The sequence below is a fragment of the Pelophylax lessonae genome (genome assembly GCF_965119305.1).
Source record: "Pelophylax lessonae genome assembly, chromosome: 6".
In the NCBI taxonomy this organism is placed as follows: Eukaryota; Metazoa; Chordata; class Amphibia; order Anura; family Ranidae; genus Pelophylax; species Pelophylax lessonae.
The window spans coordinates 204,719,171-204,744,258 of record NC_138773.1 but is presented as its reverse complement, the minus strand read 5'-3'; the positions used below and the strand labels follow the sequence as shown (position 1 = coordinate 204,744,258).

The window sequence follows — 25,088 nt, the reverse complement described above, 5'->3', positions numbered from 1 at the left end:
TGTAAGAGAAAAAAGGGTTTGAAAATATTTACAAAATGGTCCTCATTTGGAAATATCAAGCACCACCTGAAGACCACATACTGTTGGCAGATCTCAAAGGGGCTCGACTCTGAACACCCCAAAAGTTTGCCGTGTCTGGGCCTGACTTCCTCAAAGCCCAGGGGCAACATACATTCTATGATGCCCAGCCTTAAAGAGGTTGTAAACCCTACCTATAGACTTTAGACTATAGGTAAGCCTACAATAAGGCTTACCTATAGGTACTGTAAATATCTCCTAAACTTGCATAGTTTAGGACAGTGGTCCTCAACCCTGGCCTACAGGGCCCACCAACAGGCCAGGTTTGCAAGATAACTGAAATACATCACAGGTGATATCATTTGCTGCTCAGTGATTGCAGTACTCTAGTCTGCATCTCCCCAAGGTAATACTTAAAATCTGGCCTGTTAGTGGGCCCTGAGGACCGGAGTTGAGGACCACTGGTTTAGGAGATATTTACTTTACATGCAGCCAATGTCATTGGCGCATGCGCTCTGAAGGAATGGCCACCTGTGCCGTGAACGGCGGCTCCCGCACGCATGCGAGGGAGTGATGTCATTGCGCCTCCGGCCAATCAGATGGCCAGAGGACAAGAACCAGGAAGAAGGACAGCCAAAAATGTCTGCTGTGTTAAGGTGAGTGGGCGGCACTGCAGGGGCTTTGTTTTAAGGTAAGCATTTCATAATAAGCGATGCATACTAGCTTATTATGCCTTTTTGTCTTTCAGGTTTTTATTTATTTATTTTTTTTTTCTGAGGTTTACAAGCTCTTTAAAGCCAAATTCCAGCTAAAATTGATCTGGAAAGAAGCATGCTCCCTAAGATGTCACTGCAGAATTGCCTGAAACTCCTTTACCATCAGAGACACTGAAATGGTCTTCATAACACCAATGGAAACACTGCCAGGGATCAAAAACCTAGAAAACTCTATTAGATAGGGAACACCTTGTGGCTTTAAAAAAAAAAAAAAAAAAAAAAAATCAATCACATTCTCGCCTTGAAGCCAATATGCACAGCTGGATTCCAAAATTACACTTTTCACAAATGATTTATTTCCTTTGAAGTGAAGACAGATTAACTTTAATTGTATCAGTCTTAACAGTACAGAAATGTCTCTAATATAGCAGTGTTCATCTTCGCAGTGTGGTTTTATAAAAGTATACTCTTTGTTACTGCCTTTTGCTTTGCAGCCTTCATAGGAGTTTTTATTTCATAAGCATATATAGCACAGATGACAAACACACACACTTACTGTTAGGTAAAGGAAACACTTGCATATAAAATTTGTGACAGGTTCCAAGGCGAGGTTTTGTCAACAACTGATCCATAGACATGACCAAGTCACCCTGCGTCATTCGACTGACTCGGTCTAAAACTTGCTAGAGAAATGCAAAAGAAAAATAAAACAAGACATTATATATACTTTAGGCTTCTTTTCTTTCAGCATCTACTTTTTTTTTCCATACAGTAAAACCTTGGATTGCGAGCAGAATTCGTTCGGCAATCTAGCTTGTAACCCAAAGCACTCATATCAAAGCAAATTTCCCCATTAGAAATAATGGAAACTGAGAGGATTCATTCCACAACCATTTATTCATAAATCCTTCAGTTTATAGTCCATATAAAAAGATTATAGCAATGTGATTTGTGTAACCATAAATTTGTGAATAATGATATTAATAATTATTATTTGTGAACCATGTTCATTCCCAAATGGCAGTCTCCACAAGGGGATTAGAAGCATAATCCAGAAGGCGCTACAGAGTATAAAAGAGAAGAGAGGTGCCTCTAAGTGTAGCAATATGGTTACATTTAATGAACATTTAGCAACTTACATGGTCGATGATTAAAAAAGGCACATCTAAGTATGCAGGCATCCAAGGTTAATATGTCCACAGACCATCCTCCACACTGCTGGCTCTCACTGCCGTCAGTCTGCAATCGTGACCAGGAAGACTATCCTGCAGTAGAGCAATCTGAAAGTGAGGCTTGAAGCGCCCATGGAGCGCAGCGTGGAAAGGATGACGTTGATGGAGGATGGTGTATGTGGACAGCTTTACCCCAGATGCCTGCATACTTAGATGTGCCTCCTTTAATTATCAAATCATGTGAGCTGCTAAATGTTGTACCTTCATTAAATGTAACCATATTGCTACACTTCGTACACACAGGTGTGATGTGACCCTACTTGAATATCAAGACATTGCTAGTTTATCAAGTCAAATTTATAAAAAAAAAAATAGCTTGTCTTGCAAAACACTCTCAAACCAGGTTACTCTAAGTCCAAGGTTTATCCTGTACTTCCAGACACTGCATAAGGGGAATGAGTGATTTTAATATTTTTTTGTGATCTGATCCCTTGCCGACTGGAGCAAAAAGAGGGGCGGATGACAGGTCTGTGCAGAGCCGACATGAACAGACACTGCTCTGCTCTATGGGCAGACAGAAGTAAAACAAACTCCACTGTCTGTTTACACCCTGCTGCCTCTGAGCCAGTCCACCTAGATGGAAAAAGATGCAGTCGTCGTCCATTATGCATTTTATTTTTTTTAAGGGGCTTGATCGGACTCCAAAGGTAGGTGGGTGTAAATGGATACAAGTAAGTTTATAACCACTGGTCTAAAGGAATGCACAAATGTTTCCAATCAGGGCCGTCTGAAAAACTGACAGGCAGACTTGATCGGTTCCCCCGTGTGAAAGGCCCTTCGATGTAGTGGCAACATTTTTTTTTAGGCTTTTTACCCTCTGTTTTTACCTGGTGATCAGGCCAGTAAGGCACCCCCTGAATTACAGTGCCCCCACTCTGGATGAAGAATGGAGGCACCTTGGACAGCAACATTGTCAGATTTAGATAAATTAACAAATTAAAGCTAAACTCCAGCTTGCACTCACACAAGCCGTTACACCAACAGTTGCTTTATTCTTATGGGATAAAGGTTTTACATGAATAAAAACTGATCAATGTAAGCATCCCTGTTAGTGGTAAATGGTTTGTCTCAACACTAATTGCTTCATTTGCAGGAAGCTTGTTCTGTTGAAAATAGAAGAAAAAAAAGCCTACAAAAGAAATCTAAGAATTTATAAGCTGCAATAGAATAAAAGGTTTGTTTTTGGGTTTAACACCACTTTAACCACTTGCCATCTGCGTACGGTAATAGTACTGCAGCAAAGTGGCTCGTTCTCGTCTGACGACGTAGATCTACGTCATCAGACACTTCCCTTTCTCTGCAGCGCGCGCGCGCCGCCGGAGGCTCGCTCCCGCTGTATTCAGTCACAGCGGGAGTCGGGCCAGGGGAGGAGCAGCGGCAATCGCCGCTGCTCTTCCCCGGTCGGGGATCTAGTGTGGAGATCTGCCTGCTTGTGTAAACACAAGCGGGCGGATCTCCTAAGTGACAGGCAGGGTCAGATTGCAGGGTTCAGCATAGCTGAACCCTGGATCTGTCCTTGTGTCACACAGTCACCTCCCCCCACACGTCAGTAAGCACCAGGCATACATTAACCCCTCCCTCTCCAATAAAATTAACCCCTTCCCTGCCAGTGTCATTTTTACAGTAACAGTGCATATTTATATAGCACTGATTACTGCAGTAATGTCACTGGTAACCCCAAAAGTGTCAAAAATGTCAGTCAAGGGTCCGATCTGTCCGCTGCAATGTCGCAGTCCCGCAAAAAAAAAAAAAAAAAAAAAAAAAAAATCGCAGATCGCCGCCATTACTCGTTAAAAAAAAAAAAACACCAAAAATGACAGAAATCTTTCCCTTAGTTAGTAAACGCAATAAATTTTGCGCAAACCAATCAAAACACACTTATTGTGAATTTTTTTACCAAACATAGGTAGCAAAAAACAAATTGGCCACAAATTTTTAAAAAATTAGATTTTTACATTTTTTGGGGGGGGGATTTCATATAAAAAAAATGTGAAAAATATTGTTTTTTCAAAATTTACGCTCTTTTTTGTTTATAGTGCAAAAAGTAAAAAAAAAAAAAAAAAAAATCGCACAGGTGATCAAATACCACCAAAAGAAAGCTCTGTTTGTGGGGAAAAAAAGACGCAAATTTCGTTTGGGTATGGCGTCGCACGACCGCGCAATTGTCAATTAAATTTGCACAGCGCCGAATCGCAAAAAGTGGCCCAGACGTAAGACAGCAAAATCCTCTAGTGGTAAAGTGGTTAAAGAAAAACAGCAAAAACTAAATGGATACATAAGTGTTAAAGGATACATTTTGGGATTATGCAAAACGTCCCTAACTTCAACTCGCTAACCTCCTAACATGCTGTACATACATTGATGTGCACACCTGTGCACTTGCTTGTTGATGCGTTTTAGGACAAGTGCTAGAACCTTTGTTGACAAACTCGGTGATGCACTCCTCTTGATATTTAAAGGAAAATGACCAAAATGATCTTTACAGATATACAGCATGCATCATAAAGGAGGGAAAATTAGAACATATAGAACTTGCAATGCAGGTCGCCGGCTAGATAATGATAGTAACAATTAGGCTAAATTTGCCATATGCGATATGCTGGGGGTGTCAATTAAAAGTTAACGACGCCCCCAGATCAGATCGCATATCGCAGTGCGATCTGAAAGTTCGCACAGAACCGGATAGCACTAGTGTGAACCACCATGTGATCAGATTCTGCTGCGGACCAAAAAAAGGGTCCTGTGCTAGTTAGGTGCGATTGCGATGCAAATTCAGCCATACAAACTGTATGGCTGAATTTGCACCGCACAGAGATCGCATGTAATTTTAGGAGCAGTGCGAACCGGCACTAAACCATTCTGAGGAATAATCTATGATCTTTTACTGTGGATCATAGGTTTCCCCACAGAGGTTAAACCCTCCCCACATTCTTTTCACTCTCTAACACACAGATAACATGCTGCTAGCTAACAGAATACAAACTGGCCTAAACTGATAAAAAAAAAAATTAGATTTTAAATTTTTTTTTATAGCAGAAAATAAAAAGATAGTGTTTTTTTTTTTTTTTCAAAATCGTCGCTCTTTTTTTTTTCAAAGCGCAAAATCTAAAAACCGAAGAGGTGATCAAATACCACCAAAAGAAAGCTCTATTTGTGGGGGGAAAAAAAGGACATAAGTTGTATTTGGGTACAGCGTCGCACAACCGCGCAATTGTTAAAGTAACGCAGTGCTGAATCGCAAAAAATGGCCTGGTTATTAAGGGGGTAAAACCTTCCGGAGCTGAAGTGGTTAAACGTACACCTTAAATTTTGGCAGTTATGCTTGTTTCTACATGAGCTGCATTCTTCTACATCCACTTTCCAAAAAGACTGCAGGGGCGACCAGGGAACCTGGGGAAATTGGTGCGAAGCAGCAACAGAATGAGGGACTAAAGGTTTGTACACATGAAAATCAGACAAACATTTTAGTCCAAGCAACTTTCATACGATTTTCTGATAGCTCATAGGTACACGCTATATTATCAAAAGCATTGGGACGCCTGCCTTTACAGGCACATGAACTTTAATGTCATCCCAGTCTTAGTCCATAGGGGTCAATATGGAGTTAGCCCACCCTTTGCAGCTTTAACTGCTTCAACTCTTCTGGGAAGGCAGTCCACAAGGTTTAGGATTGTCTCTATGGGAATGTTTGACCATTCTTCCAGAAGCACATTTGTAAGGTCAGGCACGGATGATGGACAAGAAGTTCTGGCTCGCAGTCTGCGCTCTAAATTATCCCAAAGGTGTTCTATCAGGTTGAGGTTAGGACTCCAACCCAAACTTGCTCATCCATGTCTTTATGAACCTTGCTTTGTGCACTGGTGTGCAGTCATGTTGGAACAGGAAGGGGCCATCCCCAAACTGTTCCCACAAAGTTGGGAGCATGAAATTGTCCAAAATGTCTTGGTATGTTAACACCTTAAGAGTTCTCGTCACTGGAACCAAGGGGCCAAGCCCCAACCCCTGAAAACCACGCCACACCATAACTCTCCCTCCACCAAAAGATTTGGGCCAGTGCACAAAGCAAGGTCCATAAAGACATGGATGAGCGAGTGTGGGGTGGAGAAACTTGACTGGCCTGCACAAGTTTAAACAGAGCATCGGAATAGGGATGAAAAAGCATTTAAAAAAGGGACTTTGAATGTGGCATGGTTGTCGTGCAAGATTGGCTGGTCTGAGTACTTCAAAAACCGCTGGTCTATTGGGATTTTCACGCACAACCATCTCTAGGGTTTACAGATAATGGTCTGGAAAAAATTGGATTTTTGCCACAGCTTACCAGTAAAATCAGTTTCTTGGAGTACACAGAGCAGCCATAATATTTATTATCTGGGACGTCCCAAAGCAATGCACTTGAGGGGAGGGGGACACTAAATACGAAAACCGCCATCAGAGCGAAAGATCTACATAGCTGCCTGCAGCACACTGCGGCCAAATGCAGAATCCTTTCAGGTCCTAACAACCATCTGATAGAATCCATTGAAAATATGTACTAAAGACCAAGTATCAGCCCTGCAAATCTGAGCAATAGAAGCTTGATGGCGCGCTACCCAAGAAGCACCTACTATTCTGGTAGAATGTACCTTTACCGGGAAAGGTGGAACCTTCCCCTTTAAACCATACGCCTGGATAATGACCTGGCAAATCCACTGAGAAATTGTGGACCTAGATGCTGTCTGGCCCTTCTGGCAGCATGAATAAAAGGTAGGTCCTCCGAATCTGAGCGGACATCTTCAAATAAACCTTAAATTCAGCTACTACATCAAGAGACTAACAACTTTTCCTCTGCGGTTTGAGGATTTGGAAAGAATGAAGGAAGTATAATGTCCTGATTCAAATGAAAAGCAGACGCCACGTTGGGTAAAAACCCATGGTGTGGACATAGAATCACTGGATATTGATGGAAGATCAAAAATGGCTCCTTACAAGAAAGAGCCGCTAACTCTGATACTCTTCTAGCTGAAGTTACTGCAGCCAAAAGAACCATAGAAATATGCCGAACGGGCTCAAAAATCTTTTTCTGTAAAACCGCCAGGACCACATTTAAATCCCAAGGACACAACGGTGGCCTAACTGGCAGAAGCATACATAGCACCCCTTGTATAAAGACTCCGGCTCAAGGAATGTGAAGAAATCAGTCTTTGAAAAAAGACTGATAAGGCTGAAATTTGACCTTTAATAGTGCCTAAGGCTAGCTTCATATTTAACCCTACTTGCAAGAAGGCGAGAATTCTCTCGATTATATATTTACGGGGATGCCACTTCCTAACCTCACACCAAGAAATGTAAGACTTCCAGACTCTGTAATAAATACCTCTCTAGAGACTGGTTTCCTAGTGTTTATCACTGTAGAAACTGCAGGACCAGATATACCCGGCTCCCTCAAAATCCAGGCTTCAATAGCCAAACTATCAAATTTAGAGATTGTAAAGCAGGGTAGAATATCAGACCCTGAAAGAGCAGACCAGGAAGCAGTGGGAGAACCCATGGCCTTCCCACTATCAACCTTTAAATTTACGCGTACCAAATCCTCATGGGCCGAGCTGGAACCACCATTCTTTTACCTTTTTTCCTGAAACCTGCTCAGAAGTCGTAGCAGCAGCTGAACCGGGGGAAAGGTATAGATCAGGGAGAACTACTCCCAGGGAGTCACCAAGGCATCCACTCTGACTGCGAGCAGATCCCTGGTCCTAGACACAAATTTGTCCAACTTGTTGTTGAACCTGAATGCCAACAATATCCGGGACCCCCCAATCATTGACAAATTAATGCAAAGATCTCGGGATGTAAGGACCATTCCCCTGGAAACCTCTTCTGGCGACTCAGTCTGCCTGCCAGTTCTCTATTCCTGGAATGAAAACCGCCAACAGGCATGGAACTAATTTCTCCGCCAAGGATAGGATGTGACCCACCTTCTGGGCTGACTGACTCTCGGTGCCCCTGACTCTCAGTTGTCATAGGCCACATTGTCAGATTATACCCCGACACGGCAACCCTGAAGTCTGGGAGTCCAGTACCTTAATGCCCCACAAACCACTCGGATTTCCAGGATATTGATAAGGAGAAGCTCCTTTCTAACCAGGACTATTTTCCTTGGACAGTGGCTTCCTCCCGAACTGCTCCCCAGCCAGAGACTGCCATCTGTAGTCTCCACCTTCCAGACTACTGGAAGAAAGGATTTCCAGCTCTCCAAATTCCTGGCTACCAACCACCAATCTAGACTCTGATGTACCCTCGTTACTAGAGACATGCGATAATCTAGGGCCTGGAACTTTTTGCTCCAGGCTGACAATGTTTTTCTGTAAAGGTCTGGCATGGAATTGGGCATAAGGAATTGCTTCGAATGAAGGCACCATCTTCCCTAGCAACCTCATACAAATACGTACAGAAGAATACTTTTTCCCCTCTTTGGATCCGAACTAGATCCTTAAGGGATACAACCTTTCTTGGTGGCAAAAACAGCTTTGCCTGTACTGTGTCCACAAAGAAAAACAGATATTCTAGACTCTGAACCGGCTGCAACACTGACTTTCTCAAATTCAAAATCCAACGCAGACGCTCTAAGAACTGAACTGCCCGGAAAACACATTCTGGCTTAGAGTAGAGGCCGGCCGGTCTATAAGTAATAGATCGTCCAGGTATCCTACTGCTGCTATCCCTTGAGACCTTAGAATAGCCAATACTGGAGCTAGGGTTTTTGTGAACACTCGTAGAGCTGTGGCTAGCCCAAAGGGCAAGACCACAAACTGAAAATGACAGTCTTCCACTGCAAAGCCCAAAAACCTTTGATGGGCCTGAAAAATTGGCACGTGAAGGTATGCCTCCTTGATGTCTATGGATGCTAGAATTTGCAGAGAGGCCATGACTGACCGAATTAACTATTCGGATTGTGGGAATGTTTAAGAATTAGTTCATAGCTTTGAGATCAAGAATAGGTTTCACATCTTCGTTTGGCTTGAAATTCTCGTTGTCTGGAACTTATAATCACGGCTTGAGACCTGAGATCCAAAGCCAGAAAGAAGGATCTTCTTTTTAGAGGCTCTGCAGGTATGTTTGACCCTACAAACCAAGGATGAGGAAACGCCCAAAATTCTAGTTTGTACCCCTGCGAGACTTTTGAAATAACCCAGTTGTCCTAAATCATTGCCACCCAGGGCTCCGAGAAATGTAGCAGCCTTCCCCTCACACGACTAAGTGGGGGCATGCCTTCACAAGGTAGATTTAAAGCTAGGCTTGGTAGGCCTCTGGGCCCAGGGTTTTTTCTGCCCTTGACCTGAAGGCTTGGCTCTACATTCAGATGGATGAGGCAATCGAAATTGCCTGGGATTAGAAGTACAGGGAACCTGAGTGTTAGACACCTTAAAAGAAGGACGTTTACTTCTCCTCTAACTGGTAGAAGCACCCTCAAGGCCGGCAAAAGCTGATGCCAAATTGTCCTTAGTGACATAGGCTGAGACAGAAGCACTTGATGTGGTTACTATGCCTGACAACCTTAATGGCTCAGATTTGCCAGTCACCCCTCAAGGGAGGTTAACACAGAGGATGCACAGCTAGGATCTTCTAATCTTGCCGGCCGCACACTTGTGCCCCTTCCCGCTGCCCCCCCCCCCCACTCCTTTTCTGGGAGGACATTGCTCCAGACAAAACTTGAGGTACTTTAGTGTACTCCAAGCTTTAACTGCTTAAGCTTGTGCCAAGCTGTAACTGCTCATCAGACACAGCACAGTTATCCCAAAGTAACAGAACCTGGCAGTGCCTGTAAACATCCACCCACAGTGACTTACGCACCCAGCTTCTGACAGAAGCTCACGCCGCCGGGATCACTCCTTAAATGCTGGCCTGTCTCAGCCCCTTCCTGCACATGCCACGTGCGGGCCAACGTGTCACGAACACACCCACTCCCGGCTCCACGTGCTGCACGCTCGCGCATGTAAATAGGCTGAACTTGTGCGTACGTTATCTCCCACCGCAGGGATAGCCACCGAAGGTGCTCCCTCAACCTGAACCACAGAGGGTAAGTGGATGCGCGAGCGGGATGTACCCGCTGCCCACCAAGAATCAGGAGGGGTTGAGAGCAGAAAAAAAGGCATCCAAGCATCCAAGATATGCAGGCCACAGCTGAATACACATACTGCCTCTAGTGGAAACAAAGCACAGCGCCCGGTATCTGGTAAATTAGAAGGTAACAGTGCATCATAATTAAAGTGAACTTACCATTCCTGCTGCAGGATTCTGCCCTATAACTAGAATCCAATCACCCATCACGGCGGGTTCTGTTACTTGTTGTCCTTCAAGGACTGGGTCCCCCTAATTTTTTGGGGCCACTCCCTTGGACCTGTAGGGCACCCTGCCGAAACGCCTTTGAAGTTAGTCTTACCAAGGGTCCAGATCCCAGAGTCCAGTGCCCAAGAGGGTCACATTCCAGGCAATACCTCGTTTACTTTTATCCTTCCACTTTTGGATGGATCTGATTGCCAATCCCCTTGGATCCAGAGATCTTAACCGGGATTGAAGTATATTATTTTTTCTTCTCCTTTAAAAATATGGAGAGCTTCTCCAACCATGACCATCACCTCTAAGACCCTGGCGAAAAAACTGAGGTACTTCCTGTATGGGAGGGGTTATATAGAGGGGGACTTCTTATCTTTTTGGTTGAAAGTGTCCATTCACCTATAGGTGGAGTATAACCCAGATAGTAATTATTATGGCTGCTCTGTCGGCAACAGCAACTCAATAACCACTCGTTACAAGCAAGGTATGCAGAATACCATCTCTGAATGCACAACACCTCGAACTTTGAAGTAGATGGGCTACAGCAGCAGAAGACCACACCGGGTGCCACTCATGTCAGCTAAGAACAGGAAACTGAGGCTACAATTCGCACAAAAATAGACCATAGAAGATCGGAAAAACGTTGCGTGGTCTGATTAGTCTCGATTTCAGATGGTAGTGTCAGAATTTGGCGTAAACATGAAAGCATGGATCCATCCTGCCTTGTATTAATGGTTCAGGTTGGTGGTGTAATGGTGTGGGGGGATATTTTCTTGGCACACTTTGGGCTCCTTAGTACAAATTGAGCATCGTTTAAACACCAGAGCCTACCTGAGTATTGTTGCTGACCATGTCCATCCCTTTAGGACTACAGTGTACCCATCTTCTGATGGCTACTTCCAGCAGGATAATGCACCATGTCACAAAGCGCAAATCATCTCAAACTACAAAAAAAAATGAGTTCACTGTACTCCAATGGCCTCCACAGTCACTAGATCTCAATTCAATAGAGCACCTTTGGAATGTGGTGGAACGAGAGATTTGCAGCCAACAAATCTGCAGATATATATATATATATATATATATATATATATATATATATATATATATATATATATATATATATATATAGATATATATAGATAGATAGATACACACACACACACATATATATATATATATATATATATATATATATATATATATATATATACACACATACATACATACATACATACATACATACATACATACACACATATACACACACACACACACATATACCCCTCACATTTTTGTAAATATTCTATAATATCATTTCATGGGACATCACTGAAGAAATTACACTTTGCTACAATGTAAAGTATTGAAGTGAACAGCGTGTATGACCGTGTAAATTTGCTGTCCCCTCAAAATAACTAAACACATAGCCATTAATGTCTAAACCTCTGGCAACAAAAGTGAGTACACCCCTAAGTGAAAATATCCAAATTGGGCCCAAAGTGTCAATATTTTGTGAGGCCACCATTATTTTCCAGGACTGTCTTAACTCCCTTGGGCATGGAGTTCACCAGAGCTTCACTGGTTGCCACTGGAGTGCTCTTCCACTCCTTCAATGACGACATCACGGAGCTGGTGGATATGGGAGACCTTGCGCTCCTTCACCTTCCGTTTGAGGATGCCCCACAGAGGGGTTTAGGTCTGGAGACATGCTTGGCCAGTCCATCACCTTTACCTTCAGCTTCTTTAGCAAGGCAGTGGTAGTCTTCAAGGTGTATTTGGGGTTGTTCTGTTGGAATACTGCCCTGCAGCCCAGTCCCGGAAAGGGAGGGGGATCATGCTCTGCTTCAGTACGTCACAGTACATGTTGGCATTCATGGTTCCCTCAAAGACCTCTAACTCCCCAGTGCCCGCAGCACTCATGCAGCCCCAGACCATGACACTCCCACCACCATTCTTGACTGTAGGCAAGACACACTTGTCTTTGTACTCCTCACTTGGTTGCCGCCACACACGCTTGACACTATTTGAACCAAATAAGTTTATATTGGTCTCATCAGACCACAGGACATAGTTCCAGTAATCCATGTCCTTAGTCTGCTTGTCTTCAGCAGACTGTTTGCAGGCTTTGTGCATCATCGTTCGAAGAGGCTTCCTTGACAACTGCCATGCAGACCAATTTGATGCAGTATGCAGCGTATGCTCTGAGCACTGACAGGCTGACACTCCCAACTCTTTCAACCTCTGCAGCAATGCTGGTAGCACTGATATGTCTATTTCCCAAAGACAACCCCTGGACGGGACGCGGAGCACATGCACTCAACTTCTTTGATCGACCATGGTGAGGCCTATTCTGAGTGGAACCAGTCATGTTAAACCGCTGTATGGTCTTGACCACTGTGCTGCAGCTCAATTTCAGGGTCTTGGCAATATTCTTCTAGCCTAGGCCATTTTTATGTAGAGCAACAATTCTTTTTTTCAGATCCTCAGAGTTCTTTGCCATGAGGTGCCATGTTGCAATTCCAGTGACCAATATGAGAGAGTAATAACACCAAGTTTAAAACACCTGCTCCCCATTCACACCTGAGACCTTGTACCATTAACGAGTCACATGACACTGGGGAGGGAAAATATCTGAATGGGCCCAATTTGGACATTTTCACTTAGAGGGGTACTCACTTTTGTTGCCAGCGGTTTAGATATTAATGGCTGTGTGTTTAGTTATTTTGAGGGGACAGCTAATTGGCCCTTTTATACACGCTGTACACTCACTACTTTACATTGCAGCAAAGTGTAATTTCTTCAGTGTTGTCACATGAAAAGATAAAATAAAATATTTACAAACATATGAGGGGTGTACTCAGTTTTTTGAGTGTGTACACACACACACACACATATACACATTATATATATATATATATATATATATATATATATATATACACACACACACACACACACACACACACACACATTTATTTTTCACACACACATACACATCTCTATTCTCTGTTGAAGCCTCCAGAGACTAGGAAAATAAATTTTAGGATTTTTAATAAGAGGTAAAAAGAGCCTAATGCGCTGACCATCAACCAGATGTAATAAAGCGGAAAGATTAATAAATAGAGTAAAAAATTAGATGTAATAAACGAGGAGGGTCAAAGATTAGCAGCCAATTCTTAGCAGTGTCTCCACATACATAATACAAGGTAAATAATAGAATAAAATCAGCGCTAAATCACCCCCAGTAATATAAAAAAAATCACAGAAATGAATAGCAATGACTCTAGAAACCAAGCAAAGCAACTGCAAAAATGCACAATAGTAGACAATAATTGTAATAAAAATAACGTGCAAGTATTGCAATAAATAGATGATAAAAAGATAAAATGTATAGGAAGTGAAATTATATCACTGGGTGATAAAGTGCATAGTGAAATGTGTATAGTAACACAAATATAACGTGATAAAGGTGGAGGAATTCACTTGAAGAAAAAAAAAAAAAAAAATGATGAAAATAAATAATTATATATATATATATATATATATATATATATATATATATATATATATATATATATATATAAATAAAGTGCACCGTGCTTCAAAAACGGTCAAATCCAATACGAGGCAAGAAGAATAAGACTAAACCCACTAAAAAAGTCATAAGGTGCACTGTATAAAAGGTCACAGTGGTAAAAAAGTGACACAAAATAGTCAATAATAAGGACACCCAAATAAAATTGGGTAAAAGAAGAAATATGTGAAAAAAATGACAATAAAGATATTAATTGTAGAAAAAAGTTAATCGGTTCATATAGAACACCAAAGTTCATAAAGAAAGTGCTGGTGAGGAAAAATTCCAGAAGTGCGGGAAACTCCTTATGGTGCGGGAAACCAATTTACACTGTGGTGGTGAGCTAGAAATCCTTAAATGAGTGAAATGGCGCTCACCTCCAAAACACTCAAAATGAGCGATTGTACCAAGGGTAACAAGATCTCCACTGTGGGAATAGAGGTCCAGTGATGGTTCCTTTTAAAACAGGCTCCTCTGGTCCTTATTGGAAAGCCAGCGTCAGCATCAAGGGGTAAAGACCTAAGTAGGTTTGGAGCTCAAACCCATGATAAAAGAAGGCACTTCATGGTGTAGTACGTTAAATAACAAGCATTTATTTGGGTAAAGTAAAAGTAATACACTCACATTTCATATGAGATAAAACAGCATATAAGTAGCGTGGCAGCGGCAAGGCAGTGGAATCCAGGGACTTCCGGTCTCGGACGAAGACCGGAAGTGACGTCAGATGGAAATAAAGGATAGAGAAACTGCAGCTGTGTGCCTTGTAGTTCAGCTTTCAGTTTAATAATCCAGGAGATGAGAGGAGAGCTGAGAGGAGGCTGCCACTCACACAGTCACTGACCACAGCTAGTCCTAGTAGCCCTCACTACTCAGTCAGGAGGCAATAAGCGAACACCGCTACCCATTTTTATCTCATATGAAATGTGAGTGTATTACTTTTACTTTACCCAAATAAATGCTTGTTATTACCAATTTTTTTCATTATTGACTATTTTGTGTCACTTTTTTACCACTGTGACCTTTTATACAGTGCACCTTATCACTTTTTTAGTGGGCTTTGTCTTATTCTTCTTGCTTCGTATTGGATTTGACCGTTTTTGAAGCACGGTGCAATTTATTTATATATTTATTTATTTTCATCACTTTTTTCTTCAAGTGAATTCCTCCACCTTTATCACGTTATATTTGTTTTATACTATACACATTTCACTATGCACTTTATCACCCAGTGATATCATTTCACTTCCTATACATTTTAGCTTTTTATCATCTATTTATTGCAATACTTGCACGTTATTTTTATTACAATTATTGTCTACTATTGTGCATTTTTGCAGTTGCTTTGCTTGGTTTCTAGAGTCATTGCTATTTATTTCTGTGATTTTTTATATTACTGGGGGTGATTGAGCGCCGATTTTATTCTATTATTTACCTAGGATTTTTAATAAACATTTTTTACTTATTCGGTTTATTGCTTTAGTAGCAGTGTAACATGTTAAAGCCAAAAAACACTACATATGAATAAATGTTGGACTGCATCTACATACCGGTTTAACATTAATGACCAAGGTAATGCCATGTTCTAGGAGCATATCTTGTGCTATTCTAGACACAGTCTTCTCCACCAGAACCAGAGTTGGTCGAACATCAACAATTCTCTGGACATAATTCTTCAAAAATTCCCTTTCCTAGAGATCAAACAAAAATAGTTATTTTATATTAGATAAGAAACCCCTTAAACAGAACAAAACAGAGAAAAATAGTAAGTTTGGTGCAGTCAACTTAGAAAATGTCAAAGTTTCAGAGGGAACATAAAAGTAATGATGTAAGAAAGGATTAAAGACCGAATTATAGTGCATCAACAAAAAATAAATAAAAACAAAACAACCTACTGCTTCTATAACTAACTGGGAAATCGCACGCCACTGCACATTACTGTGCAGAGAAGACCACACCTTTTTCCTAAAAAAAAATTGGATTTTTGTACTTCCCATAAAATCCATTTCTCTGAGTTAATCTATGGACACAGCGCTCCATAAATCATAACTGGGGGGTATATTGCCTCCTCCAGGAGTAGGACTAGGCAGAACAAAAAACACCTGGCTACGCCCATGGGCCTTCCTCAGGTGGTATATCAACCCTCTCTCTGCTCAAGGTAATAAGTTTAGTAGCAAGCAGTATTAGAAGTATCAGAACTCCATAGAGGGGTGGGAGCTGTGTCTGTCGATAAACTCAGAAAACTGAATTTTTGTAAAATCTTACCTGTAAAATTCCTTTCTCCGAGTCCTCCGACAGTCGCCGCCTCCTCTAAGTCATCACTGTTGGTATTGTCTTCCCATCCGCAGGAATAGCTATGCATATAGACTTAGTCCAAAGACCAAAGTCATTAGCATATACACACCCATGGGGGCTGTCCCATCTGGTCAATACCCCCCCCCCCCTGCATCACCACTCCCAACTCAGTTTGGTAGCATAGCAGTAGGTAATAAGAACCCCAAAAAGAGGGGCGGGGGCGGCGACTGTCGGAGGACTCAGAGAAAGGAATTTTACAGGTAAGATTTTACAAAAATTCGGTTTTCTCTTACGTCCTCCGACAGTCGCCACCTCCTCCAAGTCATCACTGTTGGGATGTCCCAAAGCAGTATAGACATGAGGGGTGGGAGATGCAACCGTAGAAAAGGCAATGCAGTACCCACATCAGAGAAAGGAATCTTACATGCACCGTAAGATAACCAACTGGGCAACAGAAGCAAACAATGCTCAACAGGAGCAATAGCCCACGAAAGCAAATGCCAACAGCCAGGGACCCAGAAAAAAATTCAAGGGTCCATCACGGCACTGCCGCACAGAGAACTTTGCGGCCAAAAGAAGCATCAGCTGATGCCCGAACATCTACTTTGTAGAATTTGGAAAAAGTGTGCACCGACGACCAAGTCGCCGCCTTGCACACCTGGGCCACGAGGCCCGATGCCAATAGGCCCAGGATGCACTCAAAGACCTGGTAGAGTGCGCCTTAACAGGGAAGGGCGGAACCCGTTCCTTCAAGGCGTAAGCCTGCTCAATGGTCTGTCTGATCCATTTGGCAATAGTTGCTGTGGACGCAGCCATGCCCTTCCGAGGTCCCTCAGGAAGGACAAATAGGGAATCCGTCTTCCGAAAGGATTCCGTAGACGACAGGTAAACCCTGATCGCCCTGACAACATCCAAGGAATGTAAAGCAATCTCCTTTGGATGTTTAGGCTTCGTACAAAGCGAAGGCAGGACAATGTCCTCATTAAGGTGGAACTCAGAGATCACCTTAGGAAGGAAGGATGGGGGTGGTCGCAAAACCACCTTATCCTTGTGAATTATCAAGTAAGGGGAGTGGCAAGACAACGCCGCCAGCTCCGACACCCTGCGAGCCAAAGTGATCGCCACTAGAAAGGCAACCTTCGACAGCAGAGGCAAAGATATCTCCCTGATATTTTCAAAAGGAGCACGCTGTAACACGGACAGAACCAAGTTCAAGTCCCATGGAGGTAAAGGCTCCTTCCTGGGAGGAGCCAAATGGCGCACACCTTGAATGAAGGTGCGCACCAAGGAATGAGACGCCACAGGGCATTGGAAAAGGACAGCCAGTGCAGACACCTGGCCCTTTATTATGGCCAGCGCCAGGCGCTGATCCACTCCAGACTGGAGGAAAGCCAAGATTTTTGACACCGAGTAAAAACGAGGGGAGAACCCCCTGGACTCACACCAGGTGGAATAGGCTTTCCAGGTACGGTAATAGATCTTACCAGAGGAGGATTTCCTAGCCTTGATCAGGGTAGGGATAACCTCAGGAGAGAGACCCTTGTCCCTCAAGACATGGGTCTCAACAGCCAGGCCGTTAAAGCCAGCGACTGTAAACGAGGATGTAAGATCGGACCCTGAGACAGGAGATCTTCCCGCAGAGGCAGTCGCCACGGAGGCGCCACTGCCAGGTGAACAACGTCGGCGTACCAGGACCGGCGAGGCCAGTCCGGAGCCACCAGAATCACCATGTGCGGTTCCGAGACCAATCTGCGAAGGAACCGGGATAGTAACTGAATCGGAGGAAAGGCGTACATCAGACGATACTGATGCCAAGGGGCCACCAACGCATCCGAGGCGTCCGCCAACGGATCGCGCGTTCTTGCCACGAACCTTTCCACCTTTCGATTTAGCCGGGATGGGAACAGATCCAGGTCGGGGGATCCCCACCTCGCACACAGCATCTGAAAGACCTCCGGGTGTAGGGACCATTCTCCCTGTTCCAGGGTCTGGCGGCTCAGATAGTCGGCCTGCCAATTTTCCACACCCGGAATGTGAACTGCCGAGATCGCCGGGACATGAATCTCGGCCCAAGACAGGATGTCGGTCACCTCCCACGCTGCTCGAGCACTCCTGGTGCCCCCCTGGTGGTTGATGTAAGCCACCGCGGTAGCATTGTCTGTCTGTACGCGAACAGGCAGGCCCCGGAGACGGTCCGACCACTGGAAGAGCCAGAGTTTGATCGCTCGCAATTCCAACACATTTATCGGGAGGGAGGACTCCTCCTCCGACCAAGTGCCCTGGGCAGACAGGTTGCCCAGGACTCCACCCCAGCCCGACAGGCTGGTGTCCGTGGTAACCACCGTCCACACCAACGGACGGAAGGACTTGCCTTCCGCCACCGACAGGGACTGGATCCACCACAGAAGAGCCAATCTGGTCTGGCGACTCAAGGAGACATCCAGATCCAAGGACTGAGGTAGTCTGTCCCACCTGGCCAGGATCTCTGTCTGGAGAGCCCGCGTGTGGAACTGGGCAAAGGGAATCGCCTCGAAGGCAGACACCATCAACCCCAGGCCCCGCATACAGGTCCTGAGTGACGAGGACGGGTTGTCCCTGAGGGACCTGAGCTCGTCCCGCAAAGTCCGGAGCTTGTCCTCCGGCAAGAACACCTTTGCCTGAGCAGAGTCCAGAACCATTCCCAGAACGGGAAGGCGAAGCGATGGAGACAACGCCGATTTCTGAACGTTGATGGTCCATCCGAACTCCTGGAGCGTCTGTACCGTAATGGACAGATCGCGCACAAGGTCCTGGCTGGCGCGTGATCTCAGAAGCAGATCGTCCAGGTAACCCAGGACCGCAATGCCCTGGGCCCGCAGCAGGCCCAGAACCGGCGCCAACACTTTGGTAAACATTCTTGGTGCCGAAGCGAGACCGAAAGGTAATGCCACAAACTGGTAGTGGTCCTCCGCGATAGCAAACCGAAGGTACAGCTGATGACCCTGGAAAATGGGGATGTGCAGGTACGCATCCTTCAGATCTATCGAAGCCAGGAATTCTCCTGGACTCAAGGAGGCCACAACCGAACGGAGAGACTCCATTTGAAACTTCCGAACACGCACGAAGCAGTTCAGCGCTTTGAGGTCCAGAATAGGACGCACTTTGCCCTCCTTCCTGGGCACAGTGAACAGATTCGAATAGAACTTCCGAAACCTGTCCCGATGAGGCACCGGGACAACCACTCCCTGAGCAAGCAGGTCCTGTACCGCTTGGTGCAAGTCCTGCAGACGCCCCGGAAGCAGATGAAGATTGGAGGGAAAGAATCTGTCCGCCGGCCGGGAAAGGAATTCGATCTTGTAACCTGATCGAACGATTTCCTGAACCCACCTGTCCGATATCTGAAGCAGCCAAGGTTGGAGGAAACGGCGCAAACGTCCCCCCACCCCTGAAACGGGTGAGGGCGCCCCTTCAGGCAGAGGCGGATTGACCCGCGGAGCCGGCATAGCCGGCCTTCTGCTTACCCGCCCAGGGCTTCTTCTGGTTGCTCTGGGCCTTGAAGGGCTTGCCCTTGGATTGGTTCCGAAAGGACCCCTGATTGGATCTAGGCGCAGAACCCCGCTTGCCTCGAAAAGACTTGTTCTTCAGGTTCTGGGGCAGCATAGAGCTCTTGCCCCTCGTGACGCCTTTCACCAAGGTGTCTAACGCCTCGCCAAAAAGATGAGAGCCAGCATAGGGAAAATAAGCAACAGTTTTCCTCGAGGACTGGTCGGCCGACCAGCTCTTCAGCCATATCAGTTGCGTGAGGAAGGTGTACCCTGCTGTATACCACAATGCCAAGGGCGAATAGGGGTTAGTAAGAACAGAGGTGTCCTGTGCATGCTCTGTCTTATCTTGGAGCGGTCCTGTCTCGTAGGATCTGTAGAGCAGGGTGATGCAGCTTGCGACATGATTAGCCCACAGAGCTTCCCCAGCTTTTTAAGGCTTTCCTTCCCCCGACCCCGCCCTCAGCCACCCTGATAGGAGGTATGGGTGGACACATACCTCTCCATGTGTCTGTGTCCTGAAGTGAAGTTGTATCTAGGTTGCTGACTGCGCCGGAGATGCTTCACTTTGCTGTCCCCCTTCGCGTCCTAGTGCCCACAATAAAGATATCGCTGGACAGAAGTGCGTCACTGGAAGGACCGCCTACGGGAAGTGACACACTCGGCATCCCAAGCCGACACCATCTTGCTACACCCCTCCTAACACCAGCATTGTGAGGAGAGGGGAGAGTGGATGGCAGCCCGCAGATGCCCCGGGGAAGGCTGCACCCCAAGATACCTTGTCGGCTGGGGGGACAGTTGCTTACCCCCCCAATGGGATTGAAACCTCAGGCATATGGGATCTCTGTGTGGGTCCCTGGCTTGAGTCGCCTGACCCCCCCTCCCCCCTCAGAGGCGACTGAAGACGACCGGCCAGGGAGCCCCAGCAACTAGCACAGGGGAACTTGAGGTGTGCTGATCCTGTGGGTCCGGAGGAAACACAAGAACTGAGGCAGGCAGGCATGTGCAATCTTTTTATAATAGTGGACATTGGGTATCCTGTTACAGGTGGGAGGAGCCCATCTCTCAGATGCTGCCCTGGAAGACGGCTTGAGAAAAATTGCTAGGACCAGAGATCCCAGCCGGGAGCCTAGGTCCTTACTCCTGACTAGACAGATTAAAACGGATTACCTAGAGCAGAGAGGGGGGTTATATACCTGCGACGTCATCTGGGGCGGTCCACCGCAGTGACGAAACGCGTAGAGCGGCAACACGTTAATCGTCACTTCCGGTTAGGTGGTTTCGGGCCGTGGCCGAACACCTGGATACACCCGAGGAGCTGAACGTGAACTTCCTAACAGTGAGTTTATACCACACTTTCCCCGATATACAGTTTTACTACGCCATGAAAGATTTTCTGTCTTTTGTACACTGACTCTCTAGACGATTATCACTGAGCAACTACAAACAGCCGAGCCTAACACAGGAGCTCCATACGTGCAGCATACTAACAAAAGGCAAAGTGATACAGTGGGAGAAGCACCAACTGAGCCCTATTTGGAACAAGGGAGGTAGCCTGGTAAGTGCTTTACCACGGGTATTAGCACTTGCACTCCCAGCACGCGCAATATAGGCGCCACTTATGCACAGATTGGAATCTTATCACTCTTTCGATTATAATCATAAGTTTTTTCACCCCCAACATGGGGATACCACAATAAATGTATTTGCAGCAACATTTCATTATTTACTTATTTGTAGCACCTCGGCACTTTTAGTAAGCAGCACCAGCTGGTTTCTCACAGCTTGTATCCAGCAAGCTGGTACACAAATTGGTTTATATCAGCACAAGTGCACTTCAATTATTTTGGTTTATCAAACAGATTATACTCTGCAGCACATTGCACTTTGTTTATTTTGCACATCTTTGTCCAATGACTAATCTTTTAAGCACAGAGCACTTTCTACACTCTTTATGGTTATTTTAATAAATAAATCTATAGTTTTTGCACAAAATTGCCTGTGCATGGTGGTAGCGCCCTAAACCAACAAACTCTCAAACCTCAAACATCATAAATTACACCACTTTGTTATGGGAGAGGGATAAATGTGAGGGATGATGTATACAGCAAGATTATTCACATGTGGCAGACTCTTTGAGCCAGCGGTCCCAAATCTTATTGTATTTTGTATGGATACCTCTGTGAGCATATATACATTTTTTATTAGGAAGGGTATTATTCACGTCAGTCATCCAATCAGTTAGTTTTGGGGGGGGGCTTGTCGCATCCACACTTTGGCTATCGTCTTTCTGGCCCGGAAAGACTGTACCTGCGTTTTCTAAACTTTGTTTTAATGTGGTATGTGTCCAACTTTGCGTGCAACCATTCAACACTGAAAGACTGTACCTGCGTTTTCTAAACTTTGTTTTAATGTGGTATGTTTATTTGTTTATCCAGCTGTAGACTGGTGCTGCTATATGCTTTCTTACCTTAAATTTATAACCATTACAGCCTTTAACCTTTTAGAGGTATCCCCCGGTTATCTGTAGATCTTTCTGAAGTGAAACCCAGTGCCAGCTAAGCAGCCCTAATTTATCAATTCCTGATTGCTTAATTGGATAAGCCCCCACCCCAGGTCTAAGTATATAAGTGCAGCACCACTTTAGGAAAGCACATTTGCAGGGGGGCACATTTGCTTTCGGGGGGGCTCTCTTCTCTAAGTGGGGGGACGATTTCTACAAGTGGCATGCACTTCTGATTCTGCACTTCAGAGAATGCACAAAGTGAATGAACACAGGAAAGGCTGAGATATACACCACATATACTGCAGGTGATCTTTTTTTTTTTTTTTTTTTTACCTCTTCAGCTCTAACCTTCTAAAATGCACTCTCTGCCACTTCTTCTGACTGCCCTATCCTCCATCCTTAAATTCTCTCTACTTCACCCCTCTTCTCCACCCCACAGCTTATATATATATATCACCCTCACTCCTGTCCTCACCTTATTACTGCACTCACCATCTCCTGCTATTTCTAAATCCACATGCACACAAATCCTCCAGGACACTGGGGCATGTCCCTTCATATAAATCCCACTCTCATATTACCACCCTCACCTTTCTGCTTCTCCTGGCCTCTGGAGACATATCCCCAAACCCTGGGCCTCCATCTACCCATGCTCAATACACCACCTACCCTACACCCTCTGGCTGCAGTTGCAGTCAGCACAATCTAGTTCCAATCTCTCTTCTTCACAAGACCGGACTCCCTTTCTCTTGCGCCCTTTGGAACGCCCGCTCTGTCTGTAATAAACTCACCTCTCTCCATGACCTTTTCATCGCTAACTCATTTAATCTACTTGCCATCACCGAAAACTGGCTGCACTAATCCGACACTGCGTCTTCTGCTGCCCTATCCCAAGGTGGTCTTCTCTGGACTCACTCCCCTAGACCCAACGGGCGCAACGGAGAGTGTGTCGGGATCCTTCTAGCCCCACATAGCTCCTTTCAGGTAATTCAGCCGCCTCCCTCTCTGTCACTCTCCTCATTTGAGCTACACTGCATTCGTATTTTCTCCCCGGTCTCTCTAAGGATAGCTGTGATCTACCGCCCACCTGGACCAGTATCAACCTTTCTTGATGACTTCTCCACCTGGCTACCCTACTTTCTCTCTTCTGAAATCCCCACAATCATTCTCAGTGACTTCAACATCCCTATTATTACTAACACTCCCACCACTTCCAAACTTCTCAATCGCAATGGATACATGCTTCTACTCACTCTGAAGGCAATATCCTTGACCTTGTTTTTTCCCACCTATGCACCCCGCACAACCTTTCCAACAATCATTTCCCTCTCTCTGATCACTACCTTATCAGTTTCACTCTCTCTCCCTCTCCTCCACCTCCTCTCCCTCCAGCTACCGTACAGTTACCCGCAGAAACCTACGCCATCTCAACCCTTCTCTTCTCTAATAAATAAAAAAAAAAAAAAATCGCACAGGTGATCAAATACCACCAAAAGAAAGCTCTGTTTGTGGGAAAAAAAAGGACGCCAAATTCGTTTAGGTACAGCGTCGCACGACCGCGCAATTGTCCGTTAAAGTCACGCAGTGCCGAATAGCAAAATAGGCCCTGGTCAGGAAGGGGGTAAAATCTTCCGGGGCTTAAGTGGTTAAAGGGATAACTTCAGCTTTGAAATCTCTAAATGATAATTGTGTTCATAGAGTTCAAAATACAGTTTTTTTGTAGACTGTGTATAATGTAATTTATGCCTAAAACTCCAGACCTAAAGGAGGTGTAAACAACCATAGGAACAACATTTACAAACAAGGAATAATAATCGTGTCATCATCTGTACATGACCGGAATTAATAAAAGCGTTTAATATTGGGCAAGCAAAAAATAAATAAATAGAAAAAGAAAATTGCATGGCACAAATTATCTGTGGTATACATATAAAGATTATTCGATTTTTGTTAACCAACCTGAACAACAATTGGATCAATGCAGGTAAATTTTGTTTCTTCTCTATATAAATATTCAATGGAGCATTTCAGAAGTAAAATTTTTGGACTTTTAATACAGGCATTCATCTGTAACAAAAACACAACAGTCAGCACTAGTTATGTGCTAGCGCAGAATTATGTTACTAACAAATGAAATCTTATTACCTTTTTATGTGCAATATTTTTGGTGCAAACAAATCCATTAACCACCATGGAATCAGACTTCTTTCCCCCCGGAATCTACAAAAACAACAATAAACACAGCAATAGATCACAAATAATTTAGAAACAAGCAATAGAATTTGAAATTGGACGTATATTCAGCTTGACAGTACAGCACAATAAAATGGACTGGTGTTCTGTAATCTGTGGAGGAGTAGAAGGTTGCTACATTATGCATACATACACAGAAAAATCTGTCTCTAGGGCACCAGTTCATTATCTATCCCACTCAATTGTTTCTAATTAAAACACACATTTTATGCTCACTGTGGTAAACCCAGTCTGTGCACATAAGCTTCAAGAAATATACTACTCTCCTCTACATTCCCCCCCCCCCCCCCCCATCCCATATTAAACACAGTTAAAAACTAGACTGCTCAAAAAAATTAAAGGAACACTTTTTAATCAGAGTATAGCATCAAGTTAAATAAACTCCTGGTATATACATATGCACCACAGGTGCACTAGATGGGCAACAATGAGACAACCTCAAAACAGGAATGGTTTTACAGGTGAGGGCCACTGACAATTTCTTTCCCTACTCCTCTTTTCTGACTGTTTTTCACTAGTTTTGCATTTGGCTAGGGTCAATGTCATTACTGGTAGCATGAAGTTCACCTGGACCCAATAGTGGTTGCACAGGCAGTCCAACTCCTCCAGGATGGTACATCAATTTGTGCCTTTGCCAGGAGGTTTGCGGTGTCTTCCAGCACA

General features: G+C 44.5%; 1 protein-coding gene across 4 annotated transcripts in view; it reads right to left on the bottom strand.

Annotated features, from left to right (window-relative positions):
- The window catches only part of PIKFYVE (phosphoinositide kinase, FYVE-type zinc finger containing), a 583,956-nt gene that overhangs the window by 422,877 nt on the left and 135,991 nt on the right, over nt 1-25,088 (bottom strand). For 3 of the 4 annotated variants that reach the window (XM_082260055.1, XM_082260056.1, XM_082260057.1), the window contains 4 exons: nt 24,318-24,392; nt 24,132-24,239; nt 15,401-15,541; nt 1,291-1,417 (listed from right to left, as the gene is read on the bottom strand). In XM_082260055.1, coding sequence (XP_082116181.1) covers nt 1,291-1,417; nt 15,401-15,541; nt 24,132-24,239; nt 24,318-24,392 — 451 coding nt within the window. Of the gene's footprint in view, nt 1-1,290; nt 1,418-15,400; nt 15,542-24,131; nt 24,240-24,317; nt 24,393-25,088 lie in introns of those variants that run through there. The other variant, XR_014225388.1, reaches the window with a different exon arrangement.